Source organism: Canis lupus, chromosome 24, assembly GCF_003254725.2.
Source record: "Canis lupus dingo isolate Sandy chromosome 24, ASM325472v2, whole genome shotgun sequence".
NCBI lineage: Eukaryota > Metazoa > Chordata > Mammalia > Carnivora > Canidae > Canis > Canis lupus.
This window is the reverse complement of record NC_064266.1, coordinates 24,664,607-24,682,065: the sequence shown is the minus strand read 5'-3', so window position 1 is coordinate 24,682,065 and position 17,459 is coordinate 24,664,607. Positions and strand designations below refer to the sequence as shown.

Below are 17,459 nucleotides of genomic sequence, written 5' to 3'. Positions count from 1 at the left end.
TGCGGGACTGGATCCCAGGACTCCAGGATCATGCCCTGGGCTGAAGGCAGGTGCTAAACTGCTGAGCCACCCAGGGATCCCCCTGTTCTAATACAAGTTGTAAATCTGTTTCATGAAAAATACCTAAAAACTTGGTCTAGAATTTTAATGATTTGTGATGATTTATTGGATGGGGATAGAAGCATTTAAGAATTTGTTTACCCTTTAAAATAGAGTTATTTTTGACGTTTTAATCAATGTTTAATTACAAATGTCTTCACTATTTTATAATACACAGTAGTATAAGATTTTATAAATTTTTTTTTAAGATTTTATTTATTTATTCTTGAGAGAGTGTGTCAGAGACACAGGCAGAGGGAGAAGCAGGCTCCATGCAGGGAGCCTGACATGGGACTCGATCCTGGGTCTCCAGGATCATGCCCTGGGCCTAAGGCGGCGCTAAACCGCTGAGCCACCCGGGCTGCCCTATAAAATGTTATAATTAGTTCGAATAGCTATCCTGTTTAGCATTTCTTGAAGGTAAGATGTTTTGAACTGATTTTGAGAATGTTTTGTTTAGTTCCTCTTTGCTGGTACTTCATAGTAATCCAGTATTGCCTTTGAAATGAAATTAGTGTTACTAATGTTTATTTAAATGTGGAAAGGGATCCCTGGGTGGCGCAGCGGTTTGGCGCCTGCCTTTGGCCCAGGGCGCGATCCTGGAGACCCGGGATCGAATCCCACGTCGGGCTCCCGGTGCATGGAGCCTGCTTCTCCCTCTGCCTGTGTCTCTGCCTCTCTCTCTCTCTCTGTGTGACTATCATAAATAAATAAAAATTAAAAAAAAAAAAAAAAAATAAATGTGGAAAAATTGGAATGTATCTTTCTATGATATGAAAGTATTTTTAGGATTCTTTGTCAATACCTATTTTTATTAAGACAGTTATTGATACCTGTCATGCTTGATAGCTCAGGGTCTTTTTTTTAATGGAGAATATAAGATTTATTTATGTATGTATTAAAAGATTTTATTTATTCATGAGAGAAACAGAGAGAGAGGCAGAGACCTAGGCAGAGGGAGAAGCAGGCTCCATGCAGGGAGCCTGATGTGGGTGGGACTCCACAATCACATTCTGGGCTGAAGGCGGCGCTAAACCGCTGAGCCACCCTGGCTGCCCAAGAATATAGGATTTAAATATTCTTGCAATCCAAGATGAAATAGTCTGTTGATTGATACTGTGTAACTTCTAAACTGGTTATTTATCAAACTTAAATGATTTTATAAAGTTAAGTTCTAAATATTGGGTGTTTTTCACTTGAATGTGTATACACAGTAGGAAAGTAATTGTTAGGAAATGGGAAAGATTAGTTCCTTGATTCACTTCCTGTAATGGAGGACAAACTTAATGGTGTGTAGATTAGCCTGAAAAAGGCTGAGGATCCTCAAATTAAATGAATTTATGATTAATTTAATTTTAACACTTTTTTAAAAAAAGATTTTATTTTTTCATGGGGGGCACAAACACAGGTGGAAGGGAGAAGCAGGCTCCATGCAGGGAGCCTGACATGGGATTCCATCCCAGGCCTCCAGGATCACACTGTGGGTGGAAGGCGGAGCTAAACCTCTGAGCCACCTGGGCTGCCCACCACCTTTGGATATATACTGCTCAAAATGTTTCAGTTTGTTAACAAGAAGAGGAGCTTGTAGTAAAATATGAATTGATAAATACTATCTTTGAGAAAGACTTCCAATGGAAAAGATGACAGCTAAACTGAAAGCTTTGATTTGATTTTATATTGACATAAAAAAAGCCTTATGGCAGCAGCAATTGGTGTATTGTACTTTGAGTAACAGTGATTTTGAGGTGTTAATTTTAATGAATATCGAATAATTTATGAATTCCAAAAAAAACAGTATTACTTTCCACATTTACCATGATCTGATATCAGGATGCATCTCATTTAGACGGCATAGTGTACTTTTAGTATTGATTTCATTTTAAGACGGCATAGTGTACTTTTAGTATTGATTTCATTTTATGTAAGAAATGAGGTAATATGATTGTTTAATATATGACTTGTATATGCTCCTAAAACTTAAAAGTTGCTGCAAAATATGTATCTTATATTAAGTAAAATATTGAGGTTTATGGTTAGAAAATGGCATTTGAACCATATTCTTAATTCGGTGCCATTAATCACGGTCACATATAAGTGGAACCATACAAAAGCTTTTTTGTGTATGACTTACTAAAGAGTGTGGTTTCATCACTTTTCGCATCGCTTGTCATTAAGCAAACGGGAATGAGATTTACTATGATTAAAATGTTTTGGATTAGTGTGTGATGTCCATTTTGTCATCCAACTTATAGGCAGAAAAAAACAGAGCTGCAGCAATGGCAAACAATCTACAAAAGGGAAGTGCTGGACCTATGAGGCTTTATGTGGGCTCATTACACTTTAACATAACTGAAGATATGCTTCGGGGGATCTTTGAGCCTTTTGGGAGAGTAAGTCCCAGTATCTCCAATTATCCTTAATCGGTTCTTGATCCAAGTATAATTGCATAGTAAATAATAGTCACAAAATTAATGTATTCCTGAAATTAATACAACATGAAGAACTGTAGTATATGACTACTGTATTTTTTCATGCTATGAATGAACAGCTTTATTGAGGTACTGTGATGTACCCAAGTCATATAGTTCACAGTTGATTGCCTTTTAATGTGTTGACAGTTGTGCAGCGATCAACTACATTCAGTGTTGATTTTATTAAGATTTTTTAAAGATTTATTCATATATTTGAAAGAGAAGGGTGGGCGGGGTAGTGGGGAAAGGCAGAGGAGAGACTGTCTCAAGACTGAGCGTGGAGCCTGAGGCAGGGCTTGATACATCAACCCTGAGATAATGAGCTAAGCTAAAACTAAGAGTTAGACATAACTGACTGCCACCCAGGCACCCCTATTTTTTAAGACTTTTAAAAGTCATCTGTACACCCACTATGGAGCTTGAATCCACAACCCTGAGACCAAAAGTCGCCATGCTTTCCTGACATAGCCACCCAGACACCCCTGCTTAATTAATCCAACATCTTGGATAATTTAATGTGTCTAGTATTAATTAGAATTAATGTTTCGTATTTTTAATATAATGGAAAGGAAACAATTTTATTTCTTACACCTGATTTTAGTTTACAAAGGACATCTGGAATTTTAGTGGTTTGTTTTTGAGGCAAAAGACTAAGATTGTACTTTTTTTTTCCATGCTCCACAGTGCATAGCTTCTTGTTTGGGTAGTGTCTAGGCTTTCAGAGGTTTTTTGGAAATGAGGGTTTTTGATGGTCTGTTTTTGTTTTTTGGGGGAAGATACTTTAAACCATGTTTCAAAGAATAAAATGCTTTTGTTTCCATCTTTGCACTTAAAATTGTTTTTATTTTTAGATTGAAAGTATCCAACTCATGATGGATAGTGAAACAGGTCGATCTAAGGGATATGGATTTATTACGGTAAGCAATTATCATTAATACTATGACGTAAATGATTGTCTTTAAGGTTTTGTTTATTTAATTTTAACTATTTATTTATTCATGAGAGACATAGGCAGAGGGAGAGGGAGAAGTGGGCTCCATGCAGGAAGTCCAATGCTGGGACTCAATCCTGGGACTCCGGGATCATGCCCTCAACCAAAGGCAGACAGACGCTCAACTGATAAGCCACCCAGGCGTCCCTAACTTTAAGGTTTTAAATTTTTTTTTTTAATTTTTATTTATTTATGATAGTCACACACAGAGAGAGAGAGAGGCAGAGACATAGGCAGAGGGAGAAGCAGGCTCCATGCACCGGGAGCCCGATGTGGGATTCGATCCCGGGTCTCTAGGATCGCGCCCTGGGCCAAAGGCAGGCGCCAAACCGCTGCGCCACCCAGGGATCCCAGCTTTAAGGTTTTAGATCAAAGTACCACAGTAAAACTTTATTCGTTGTTCATAATGGGGAAGGGTGCATGGTTAATATTTTTAAATGGTTTAGAATAATTGTAGCCGTGTTTACCAAATGTTGCCGTTTCGCCAGTTTTCTGTTATCTTGTTTATAGTCCATTTGCATAGCTAAGTCTTCATGTAATTGAAGTTTATGACCCCATTATGAGTTCTTTAGTTTGTAATATTTTTATATGTTATTAAAAGTGTGTGTTGGTGTGGTGCACCTGGATGGCTCAGTTGGGTAAACATCTGACTATTAATTTCACCTCAGATCATGATTTCTGGGTCCTGAGATCCAGCCCTGCCTTGGGCTCTACACTGGGCATGGAGTCCGCTTAAGATTCTCCCTCTCCTGTTGCCCCTCTCCGTACTCATCATGCATGTTTTCTCATTTAGATAAATAAAATCTAAAAAAAAAAGTTTGTGATTGGCCATTGCAGCCCATTGATTGAAGAGAGTATTAGGTGGCAGCGGGAATAATTGCAAATTTAAGTGCCCCTTTTAAAGTAAACTCTCTTATGTTTTATTTACAGATGGAATTCAATTACATAATAGCAATTTTTCAAATGTTCGGTGTTAGAACTTTGGAAGGTTCTGAAAATTGTTATTGATGCTGTAAATGCGGATTGTCATTTTAGCTGCTGTCATAGAAAAAAGTTATATAGGTCCCAGTTTTTTGTTTGTTTTTTTTTAGGTCCTAGTTCTAATCAAGGACTTATAATTGTGTTATATTTAAATTGTGTGTGTGTGTGTTCTATCTAAATTTTAATAAAATTTGGGGCGCCTGGGTGACTCAGTAGGTTAGGCATCTGACTCAATTTCAGCTCAGGTCATGATTTCAGGGTTGTTAAGATCGAGACTTGCATCTGGATCTACACAGTGTCGAGCCTACTTCAGATTCTCTCTCTCCCCCCCATTCAAAAAAAAAAATCTTCTTTAGTGATAGAGGAAGTTTTATTTGTTTTCATTTATTTATTCATGAGAGACACAGGCAGAGGGATAAGCGGGCTCCTTGCAGAGAGCCCTATGTGAGACTTGATCCCCAGACATGGGATCATGTCCTGAGCTCAAGGCAGATGCTCAACCGCTGAGCCACGCAGGCATCCCATTAAAAATGTTTTTAACATCAACTATGCAAACTATTTACTACTATTTAGTAATCTGTGTAATGCTAGATTATGCACATTTACATTGTGCTGTTTGTTGGTTAATTTTTTTGTAAGGATCTGTTATTTTTCCTTCCCAAATAAAATGTTTTTAAACACATTGATGAAAAATACTAAGCTATGGAATTGCTAGGGATATATTTTTGTTTTCGTTAAATGAAAATAAGAGTGTGCAACTAAATTTCTGTTTGCATCCTGAATATTAAGAATTTTCACGGTTTGGGCACCTGAGTTACTCAGGGATCACCTTCTGAGCTGAAGGTAGATGTTCAACCACTGACCCACCCTGGCATCGTAGGAAAAAACATTTTTATGATTTTATTGGTAGTAAGATGACCCGGAATGTTGTATGAAAAGTAGTACCTGAGTGAACTTTTAATTTTTCTAAATAGTTCGTTTGTTCTTTCTCCTTCCTTCTGTCAGCACAGGCAGGGGACTGCCAGGGAAAGGAAGAAGCAGGCTACTTGCTGAGCTGAGAGCCTGACTTGGGGCTCCCTCCAGGACTGAGGTCATGACCAGGAGAGTGCCAGGGAAAGGGAGAAGCAGGCTCCTTGCTGAACTGAGAGCCTGACTTGGGGTTCCCTCCCAGGACCCTGAGGTCCTGACGTGAGTGAAGGCAGATGCTTAACTGAGCCACCCACATGCTCCCAAATAGTTGTTTGTTTATGGAAGGAAAACACCATTTTAGTTTATCCCAGGACATTTAAGAAGATGCATTTTTATTTTTGGAAAATTACACATTCTGTTACTAAGATTATTTCTGAAGATAGGCATTACTTGGTCATATCTTGCTTTTTAAATCCTCACATAGCTAAGCTGATTTGAATCAGCTTTTGTGATCTGATAATATAGCTTATATTACTTAAAAGCTAGAATAATGTCTACTTTGCATCCAATTGTGTAATTATTGATGAATATACTAGACCAAATAAGTAAGAATTGCTTTACCTTACATATATATGTGATTTAATATATGGGACTTTTTACTTTTACCCCTCATTCAATTATACAGTTTTCCGATTCAGAATGTGCCAAGAAGGCTTTGGAACAACTTAATGGATTTGAGTTAGCAGGAAGACCAATGAAAGTTGGTCATGTTACTGAACGTACAGATGCTTCCAGTGCTAGCTCATTTTTGGACAGTGATGAACTGGAAAGGACTGGAATTGATTTGGGAACAACTGGTCGTCTCCAATTAATGGCAAGGCTTGCAGAAGGTAAGTTTTTCTTAGTGTTGTGAATGATTTATTGTGGATATGGTAATGAGAAAGGTAGCCCATTTACATAAACTAATAAATGAAAAGGGTGTTTTTCTATTTTTGGAGTTGACCGCCTTATGTGGTTTATGCACCTTTATATGGAATTACTTGCTTTAAAGTTCTAATGGAATCTAATTTATGCCTTTTGAGTGCCACAGCATACATTATAAGATTCCTTTTGCTTTATCATAATAATTCCATTCTTAAACTTGAGAAACTTAGTTGCCACTATTATACTATGTTCTGCTTGTAAATACTTTTAGTGAAGTGACTTTGGTGTGGTAGTAAGGACCCAGAAAACTTAGTTTTTCTGCCCTTGACATAATACAAGTTACAAGATCTGTTTTTTTTTACACAGGTACAGGTTTGCAGATTCCACCAGCAGCACAGCAGGCTCTACAAATGAGTGGCTCTTTGGCATTTGGTGCTGTGGCAGGTAGGAATTGAATCTTTTCTAATTTGAAATCATTGTTTTTTCACTAATTCGAAAATTTGCCAAATTTTTGCATTTAAAAGGACTTACTGAGAATTCAATTCATCAAGTACTTCTTAGCTCGTAAATAGAATTATTCACTCATAATAGGCTGTCAGGGCATTTTTTTTGAACCCTACATACCAATTTTTAGTTTGAATTGCCTAAATTAGACCTTTTTAAGTACATCACTTTTAAAACCCCAACAAGTTTATATTAATTTCAAAAAATGTTTTGTTGTGATGTTTGAGTTCAGAAAACTATCAGGGGCCTTTAAGTCCAGTTTTATGTAAAATACTTAACACTATCGAGAATGTAGAGAAAACTGCTTTCCTCTAAATAGTACATGCTATTTTGAGTTTTTTAGTTAGGGTAATGGGCCCTCCTAAAGAGGGCAGGAAAATAGAGTACAGTTGTGTAACAAGGGGGGCTCAGTTTATGAACCTTTTTTTTTTTTTTCATTATGACTTAAGTACCTCAGATTTGCTTTTATAAACCTTGACACTAACCCAAATCTATGAGCCTAGGATAGCATTAATTTTAAAATATTGAAGACCTTGCTTTTATAACATCTAAGAAGAACCATTTGCATTTGGACTTTGGAAGACAGGAAATATAAATCTGAAGAAGTATGGCACTTTGTATTTTTAATCAGTCCATTGATTTTATCAACAAAATGAGACTTAAACTAAAAATATGTAAGTTTTAAGACCATAGTGCTACACTGAAACATATATAAATGTTCATGTGGTTGAGTCGTGATTTCCTTTTAAATCAAAAACTCATTAATGAAAGGGAGAGGATCCTTTTTTACTTTCACGTCATATTTCATTAGAGATAAGGGACTTTTCAGTGTTTTCCTTTTAGTGGACATCCACAAGTTTGTGACTAACTTTAGAAAATCTGCCTTTTGTGTTTCTTCTGTCAGATTCTATTATTTATTTTGAAATCTGATAGGTATTTATAAAGTTTCTGAGAAAACTGGGGTACCTGGGTAGCTCAGTAGGTTAAGCCTCCATCTCTTGATTTCAGCTCAGGTTATGATCTCAGGGTCATGAGATCCAGCCCCAGGTGGTCTGGCTCCACACTGGGCATGGAGTCTCTTTGATAATCCCTCTGCCCACCCCCCCCCACTCATATGCATGTGCGTGTGCTCTTTCGCTCGCTCTCTCTAAATAAATATATCTTTAAATTTTTTTTCTGATAAAACCATGCCCGTTTATCTTTATGGGGAAAAAGTCCTAACCATTAATGGATTTCTGTGTCTTGAGTCACGGGATAACTCCCCCCAGTATCCCTAAATTTTGACTGTGTAAATAATATTATACACCTACTTTCTTGAGTGAGCAAATAGCCATAGAATGCTGCTTACTATCATCAAAGCCATTAAAGGAACCCATCCCTTCCAGAAATGTAACCCAGTCTGTGGTTTTAAAATTACAATTTAATCTGAAAACTAAATCTTCCTATTGCTTCCCATTGTTCAGATCATTTTTTCAGTAATTTAGAAAATACTTGTTTACCATATTCTAGGTATTTCACTTAGAGGCTCTGAGTTATTTGCTGTTTTTAGAGATTTGATGTAGTAACATAGGATTCATTTCTAAACAGTCTTAGTTATATCCTGGGTGTGGTATCCTATATGTTGATTTGATGTTCTTCATAAACAATATCCTCACCTAATTGAAGATTTTTGAAAGTTAGTATTCTCAACTAATATTTCTGGATTCATGATGTATGGCTCACCTTCTTGGGCACACTTATTGTGCGGTTTATATTTAAGGTGGGCTGACCGTGATCAAATAAAACTCAAATTGGTTATAAATAGCTAGTTACCGATATTGTTATATTCACCCTTATTTATGTTTCTTGAGATGATTATAAAGTTTGATTCTGTCTTCTAACCCTTCCCGTAGATTGCTTTTGCAACCAAATTAATAATGGCTCGATTTTTAGGTAAATATTTCTAAATAACTCAGTATTTTTTTCCAGATAGTTAACATTAAATCCTCACACAATTTTTTTTTGAAATGCTATAAAGAATGTTAATGTGTCCAAAACCCTTACTCCTAAGTTCTTTAAGGCTGTTTTTTTTAAAACCAAGGGTAAGTCATCACTCTATCCACTAATTTATTTTAGAAGGTTAACAAGTGGTTTCTAAGATAGAATCCTTATCTTTATGAAACCCATGCTTTCTTTCCTAACTTCTCACAAATGACCTGTAAAGTCACTTTTTAAGTCTTGATAGGGGATTTACATATACTTGAAATAGCATGGATTATGGGTTTTTTTTAGCTTTTATTTATTTAACTAATCTCTACATCCAACGTGGGGCTTGAACTCCAGACCCTGAGATCAAGAGTGTCATGTTCTTCCGATTGAGGCAGCCAGGCATCCCATAGGATGGATTTTTGGTATCTTATACCTTTTTCCTTATTGTAGGGAAAGAATAGACAAATTGTGTTATCATTTAGTTTATTGACAGTGTCTCTATGGATATATCTTCACATTCCTTTAGTATATACTAATTATGTCTCTTCAACTCCCAGATAGCAGTTTTGAGCCCCTAGGACACAGGTATTTTTGTACCCCAGCATAATTTGGGGTACTGATCCCTTTTCCTTTTTGCCACCCTCCCCCCATTTTTTAAGTAATCTCTACAATCCAACGAGGAGCTTGAACTCACAACCCACATTGACTGTCTCAGTCCACTCACTGAGCATGCCAGGTGCCATTTTTGCCTAATTAAGAAACCTTGACGATGATAAACTGTTGCACTGGAAACACGTGTTAATGAAAATTAGGTTACTGGATCTAAACAATTTTTTTTTTTCATTTATTTATGATAGTCACACAGAGAGAGAGAGAGGCAGAGACATAGGCAGAGGGAGAAGCAGGCTCCATGCACCGGGAGCCTGACGTGGGACTCGATCCCGGGTCTCCAGGATCGCGCCCTGGGCCAAAGGCAGGCGCTAAACCGCTGCGCCACCCAGGGATCCCGATCTAAACAATTTTTAATTGTATTTTTATAGCTTGTAAACTTAAAGATAGCACAGTGGTATTTATTTAGCCTTGCTGCTTTCACTGCCAAGCAGCTTTCTGTTAACTTACCTTCTAGTGGAGAATTTAATGATTATATGGGGAAATATACTGGGAAAAATCCCCATTTTATTTATTTTTAATAGTTGTGTTAAATTTTTCTAGTATTATATAGATAATAGTAAACTTGGTTAAAATTTACTCCTACTTCATTAAATTTCCAAACTATGCCAAGAAACCATACCTTATTAAACTATTATCTTCTCGGCCAGAGTTGAATAGCCCAAGTACTTGGAATTGAATTCTCAAGATCAGGGTTTTCATGGATTTTCTGACCGGTGTGCTTCCCTTTCCCCATTTCCCATTATTCCCATGTGAAGAGTAGTATAGAGGAATCCATTGGAGATGTGGAAGAGTAACTAGGAGTAGGAAGACAGGCATAAGTTAAGTTTCCTAGGATAGGAGGAAAGAAAAAGGCCCCAAAGCCTTGTCAATGAGGAATGGGGAAGGAGGTTTGGCTGCCAGGTTTTACTATAAGTTTATTTTGATGAACCCTGCTATGTAGTCCTCTTTTATTAATGCTTTCCTGACATTTACCCTGTTAGTTGAGGCTCTTCATTGTTCCTGCACTGAGCTGTAGAATTCTCTTTTGTTATAGATTTGCAAACAAGACTTTCTCAACAGACTGAAGGTGAGTTGAGCTTTTTATTTGTCTTTGAAGTAGATGTCAATTTAGCAACACATAGTTGTTTTTTAATTATATCACTTAGTACATTCTGTATTTTTGGTTTTTGGAGAATGGCATAATATGGTAAATACATAGTTAACCTAATGTGTAATTTCAGTCAGCCTAATCCAAATCATTACAATTCCATGGATTAAAGAAAATGAAAATGTGCATGTGCATCTTTTTAAATTTGGCTTTAGTATGCTTAGAATTATTTTTAGCCTTGTATTAAGTCAAAATGGAATTTGTTGTTTTAGTATACAAATCTTTCAGGAGTCTGAACTTACAAGGTTAAGGACTCTAAATTCATGATTTGTATCAATAGTACCAAGCATGTGGCAATTATACAGAACTAAATTGCATGCATATTTCAAAGAGACTGAAAATGTATCTAAAGTAGGCTATTTTCTCTTGTTTTTTTATTGCCAAATCTCTGCCATTTGTTCTGATCACTTTGCTATTAATTCAGTATCCATCTTTCATGCGTTGTCCTTAAAGGTTATTTAGGAGAATGATTCTATATGAAAAGGTCTACCATGTTCCTTCATAGGAATTAAATGTAGGGGCACTGGGTCGCTCAGTGGTTGACCATCTGCCTTTGGCTCAGGTTGTGATCCCAGAATCTTGGGATCAAGTCCCACATCAGGCTCTCTACGGTGAACCTGTTTTTCCCTCTACCAGTGTGTCTACTTCTGTGTCTTTCATGAATAAATAAAATCTCTTTTTTAAAAAAGGGATTAAATATATATTTTATTTTTTTCCAGCAAGTGAGACAAGTACTCATCCTGCTTTTCCTCAACAGATTTATAAAAGTTGAACTAATAGATTTTTTTCTATTAGTTGTTTTTATGCTGAATTCATTGTGCTTTGCATTCATTTAGTTTGAGCTGGAACCTTCCTATCACATACTTTCTAAAACTTTTATCTTTTTTTTAGTCCTAATATAGTTCATTTGTGAAAATAAAGTACTCTCCAATTGTTTTGTAATGACCTAGGATTTATTTCCAAAAAAATGTCCATCGTTTATGATAGTGTACACAGTGGGGCCTCATTTTTACATTTATTGTAAGATAAACATGGTTACATCTTTCGCTTTTCTGAATAAAATATGATGTTACCCTTTTTTGGCATTTTTATTTTAATATAAGCTTCATGAAAAAATGTTTATTTGAAGTAATAAAGGAGCAGCCAAAAGCACTAGTAATTCTAACAAATCATCATTTTTATGACATATTTCATGCATAGCCCTAATTTTTACTCAGTAAAATAATTTCTGATATTTCCTCAGGTGATTGTTCATTTTAATTACCATAATTTCTAATGCGCTGTTTTATCCTTAGCTTTGTTTGTTATATATTGGAATGAAATTTGGTCAAATATAGTGATTACGGTGAGTTCTGTAACAGCTACTGGTAATGTTTTGTGAATCACATAAAAAGCAATGGTGCAGCTGTCTTGGACAGTGCTCTCACTTCAAATTGAAAACCAGTATGGGTTTTAAATATTCCTTCTGGATATTAGTGTCCAGTAGTTTTTAATTTTCATAGTGAATATTATAGATTTATGCTATTTTTGTTTTGTGCCAAGACAGACTTAGTCATTTAAAAAATTCATTTGATTTTGTAAGAGGGTTTATATTCCTGGCATATTAAATTTTAAATGGTTTGATGATTATCTGCATCTTGTTTGTTAAACAACCCTTTTATAATGTTTATTTTAAAGAAAATGTTTAACTGTATTCATGGGAAGAAACCTAAAAGGATTATATTTTGATCATCCCCTGCTTCTTGTGTATAAACTTGAGCAGTTAAATCAATCTTTTATTTTATCCTTTGCCTTTCTGGATTGATTTGTATTGATATTTGTCTAATTGAATGAGTTTTGATTACACCTGAAGTTTAATTTCCCGTCTAAAACTACAGATTCCAACTCATTCAAGAAAAGCTGTTTCAAATGTTAGGTTGCTTCAGTTTACTGGAAACTCAAGTTGGTTACACACTTTGATAGCATTAGTAAATAAGGTAAATTAGGGAAGTGACCGATCATCCTAGTTTCACAGATAGGGTTTAGTGGGGGTTTTTTATTTTGTTTTACTCAACAGGGCTAGTCTGATGCATTTTCCATGAAACTAATTTCTCTCTCTCTCTTTTTTTTTTTTTTTTTTTTTAGCTTCAGCTTTAGCTGCAGCTGCCTCTGTTCAGCCTCTTGCAACACAGTGTTTCCAACTTTCTAACATGTTTAACCCTCAAACGTAAGTAATAGACTTTGGTCAAGTTGAAAATGGTATATACCATTGGCACTTAAACAATGTGGAGATTAGGGGGGCAGACCCATGCCTGCACAGTCAAAACTCCGTATTGTAAATTTTGACTCCCCTGAAATCTTAACTGTTAAGAGCCTATTGTTGATCAAAGGCTCATAAATAGCATAAACAGTCGATAAACACAATCTTGTAAGTTTTACATGTCTTACGTAGCATATTCATACAATAATGTAAAGTACAGGGCAGCCCGGGTGGCTCAGTGGTTTAGCACCCCCTTCAGCCCAGGGCGTGATCCTGGAGACCCAGGATCGAATCCCATGTTGGGCTCCCTGCATGGAGCCTGCTTCTCCCTCTGCTGTCTCTCTCTTTTCTCTCATGAATAAATAAATAAAATCTTTAAAAAAAAATAATGTAAAGTACATTTATAGTACTATAGTGTTTTTTTATTTGAGAAAAATATAAGTATAAATGGACTTGTCCATTGAAACCCATGTGATTTAATGGTTTCAACTACTATGAAAATATTAATATTCAGCTTTTCTAAGTTAACATTTAGTATACTTCAATATATTTCACACTTCAAATAAGTTTTGATCATTTTAGGGTATTTAATGATAACTTTATTATTGCTAATTCCTTTTGGTATGTTGTGAGATTTGAAGTAAAGGGTAGACAGATTTTGTTTTCCAACGATATCTAAGAAGTTTTGTATCAGTATTACTTGTAGTTTACACACATTGTGTTATATTAATTTCTGGCTCTTAACAGTTCTTCCAACTATACCTTATTCTATGCTCACTATAGTTGTAGTTCCTATCTATCACCATACAAGGCTATTATGAACCATTGACTATATTCCCTATCCTGTACTTTTCATCCTGTTGATTTACTATTTCTGTACTAGTAGCCTGTGTTACTTCCCACTCCCCTTCGCCCATTTATCCATCCCTACACCCTCCTCTCTGGCAGTCACCATATTGTTCTCTATGGGTCTATTTCTTTTTGTTTTGTTTGTTCATATGTGTATTTGTGTTTATTTCTATTGTCAGTTTTATCGTCTACCACTTGTTGGCTTTGAAATTTTAATGTTATTTTAATCTTCTGTAGGAATAGAGCATCTTCTAAAATTTACTTCTTAGATTAATGGAAGTCAGGAATCAGGAATTTCTTTCCTGATACCTAGGCACAATGATTAGAATGCCATTTATCTTTCCGAACTCTTCTGGTTGGTTTAATCAATTATATTTATAATACATTCCAAGGAAAATGTAGATAACCTGTTCAGTTGATTTGATGAATTATATATGATCTGAAACATTGTCTTATACAGTGATGTTTTCTACAGTGGTTTGTAACATGCTGTTTGCATTGTTTATATTAATACATGGTTTACCATAGGGAGCCTTGGATTCTTGTGCACTTTTTATTTTAGCTTCGGCTGTGAAATGATGAACTGTTGGTATACATATGATTTGATATATATGAATAAATACTTTAAATATTAAAGAAATTAATAAGCTGGGGTGCCTGGATGGCTCAATTGGTCAATTAAAAATTCATAAACTTTCTTGGAAATAGTGCCTTATATCTTGCTTTTGATTTCCTTCAGTGTCCTACCCTGCTAATGTCAATGATTTTTTAATTAAGTAAAATAATTCATATTTAAAATATTTATTTGTAGTGAGAATATATATAACATTTTATAAGTTTCAATGGTATCTAATAAAGCTTAATACTTTTTACAGAGAAGAAGAAGTTGGATGGGATACAGAGATTAAGGATGATGTGATTGAAGAATGTAATAAACATGGAGGAGTTATTCATATTTATGTTGACAAAAATTCTGCTCAGGTATTTTATTTTTTTTCCCTGGAGCAAAAGAAGTTTAATCTGCCCTTTACCCACCTCACCTCAGGTGTTGTGACAGTATGTTACTAATCTTTTATGACTTAGCCCTCGTGCATACTTGGGGCATATTACTACTATCCTAGGAAGTTTTTGTTTTTTAATTCTGAAAGAAATTTTAACATACTAAATATACATCCTCCAAAATAAGGACACTCCTTTAATAAGTGAAGATAAAATCATGCCATGCTGTAGCAGTGTTGCTGGTTAGTGTTAAAAGCTTTCCATGAAAACCTGGCATCTTGATTGATGTTTTAGTTGCTTTGAAACCATAGACAAAAAAGGAATAGAAAAAGTTTTGGAAGGAGAAAATGATTTGATTGAAATTGAGGTATACATAATAGTTAATGAAACAAGTATTTGGTATAGAGCTCTTGAGTTTTTGTAGACAGTTTGTAAAAATTGTATATTTCCCTTAACTTTTGTTGTTGTATTTCAGGGCAACGTGTATGTGAAGTGCCCATCAATTGCAGCAGCCATTGCTGCTGTCAATGCATTGCATGGCAGGTGGTTTGCTGGTGAGTTTCATCTGTTTTTCTAAGTCGTTTTATGGAGGATGTAATTTTAGTGAACATAACTAAACCTTCCTATCTGTTTCTTTCAACAGGTAAAATGATAACAGCAGCATATGTACCTCTTCCAACTTACCACAACCTCTTCCCTGATTCTATGACAGCAACACAACTACTGGTTCCAAGTAGACGATGAAGGAAGATATAGTCCCTTATGTACATAGCTTTTTTTCTTTCTTGAGAATTCATCTTGAGTTATCTTTTATTTAGATAAAAATAAAGAGGCAAGGGTCTACTGTCATTTGTATACAATTCCTGTTACCTTGAAAAAATAAAAATGTTAACAGGAATGCAGTGTGCTCATTATCCCTAACTAGCAAATCCCACTGTATACAAAGCTGTTCTCTTGTTCTGCCTTTTAAATGTACATGTAGAAAATTACATTAAGGATCTATAGGAATAGTTCTAGGGGGGAACAAATGTGCTTAATGTAAAAAGGCAGACAGGGATGTAATTATGTTTTTAATGTTTCAGAAGCCTAACTTTTTACACAGCAGTTAGACATTTCACGTTTCACTAATGTTGATACTTGGCTAATGGTTTAGCAGAGGTTTCTGGAGTACACATTTAGTGTATGGAAATTCAAGACAGCTAAAGGGCTGTTGATTAAAATCTCATCTTGCTTCGTGATCAATTGGCAAGAAAAAGATTTCAAGATTACATTTCTGGATGGTATCTTTTCAATTAATGTATCTGTAAAAGTTTCTTTGTAAATATTATGTGTTCTGGTGTGTCTAAGATTCCAAACAAAATGATCCCTGCATTTCCTCAAGATGTTTAGTGGCAGTCTGGTAAGCAAAGCAGTCTGAGCAAGAAATAGGAAATGCAGAAATAGGTTTTGTCTGGTTGCATATAATCTTTGCTCTTTTTAAGCTCTGTGAGCTCTGAAATATATTTTTGGGTTACTTCAGTGTGTTTGACAAGACAGCTTGATATTTCTATCAAACAAAAATGACTTTCATATTGCAACAACCTTTGTAAGAACCACTCAAATAAAATTCTCTTAAAAAGGCCACAAGAAATCTTCATTTTTGAAATGTTTTAAAGTCATAGAAACTTGAAAATAGAATATTAGTTTCTTTGACTTTTAGTAGTTATTCAAGACTTGCTTCTTGGGGAAAATTCTTACTGTGCAGAGTCTGGGGAACCTTGCCCTCAAATTGTCTCTGTACATTCCTCCATTTCACCATACCTTAGCCCTGTACTTATTAGGGTAAGCTATCAAAAGCAAAGCTGCCTAGGCCTTAAACCTGGGTATTCTTAAGTCTATTCAGGGATCTCTGTGAAGAAATGTTTCACCTTTTAAATACCAAACAAAGCCTTTTAAGTTTGAACATTTAACTGATTTCCGAAATTTACTTAGCTGCATTTGTTGCTCAAATTAAGGAATTTGAGTCTTAATTGTATTTGGGCAATGAGCTATCACCATTCATATCCTGAACTCTACTTCAAGATTTTGCATCTACCTTGAACCTTTTGAGTAGGCAGTGTTGCTCCTAATGGAATGATTACCTTCTAGTATTCATTTCTTTACATGCTTTTTTTTTTTTCCTTTTTAAAGATTTTATTCAAGAGAGACACAGAGGTGGGCAGAGGGAGAAGCAGGCTCCATGCAGGGAGCCCGATGTAGGACTCAATCTTGGGACTCCAGGATCATGCCCTGAGCCAAAGACAGATGTTCAACCGCTGAGCCACCCAGGCATCCTCTTACCTGTTCCTTTCTTTCTACTGTTGATTTTTTAAGGCTCAAGTTTTTAAAATTTGACAGTACAAGCCAGGGACAGTGAGAAGCAGGCTCCAGCCAGGACTCCAGAATCATGTCCTGACCTGATGGTAGACACCTAACGTACTGAGCCACCCAGGTGCCCCCAAGACACAAGTTTTCTAGTTTTATTCAGATATTTGGTCAATTTGAAATTGGAGGCGTCACAATTATATACCAACACTTTTGAATGGATACTTAAAACTTCCCTTAATTGCTTCACTTACCAAATGTAAAGAAAAATTTCAAGATTCAAGTTAATTATTTTTCAAAACCAGGCAGCAGTATTCTTTGGAGCTGACTACATCTGTGTTTTTCCAAAATACCTCCTAGTAC

The 17,459-nt window shown here is 35.6% G+C and overlaps 1 protein-coding gene across 9 annotated transcripts in view; it reads left to right on the top strand.

Moving 5' to 3' along the window:
- RBM39 (RNA binding motif protein 39) overlaps positions 1-16,383 on the top strand; it is a 29,433-nt gene extending 13,050 nt beyond the window's left edge. For 7 of the 9 annotated variants that reach the window (XM_025469904.3, XM_025469902.3, XM_049100467.1 and 4 more), the window contains 9 exons: positions 2,352-2,489; positions 3,422-3,487; positions 6,137-6,341; positions 6,742-6,819; positions 10,535-10,585; positions 12,791-12,872; positions 14,630-14,735; positions 15,229-15,307; positions 15,397-16,383. In XM_025469904.3, the coding sequence (XP_025325689.1) occupies positions 2,352-2,489; positions 3,422-3,487; positions 6,137-6,341; positions 6,742-6,819; positions 10,535-10,585; positions 12,791-12,872; positions 14,630-14,735; positions 15,229-15,307; positions 15,397-15,497 (906 nt within the window). In that variant the 3' untranslated portion in view covers positions 15,498-16,383. The remainder of the gene's footprint in view (positions 1-2,351; positions 2,490-3,421; positions 3,488-6,136; positions 6,342-6,741; positions 6,820-10,534; positions 10,586-12,790; positions 12,873-14,629; positions 14,736-15,228; positions 15,308-15,396) is intronic. The other 2 variants (XM_025469905.3, XM_025469903.3) reach the window with 1 other exon arrangement.
- Positions 16,384-17,459: the final 1,076 nt, after the last annotated feature.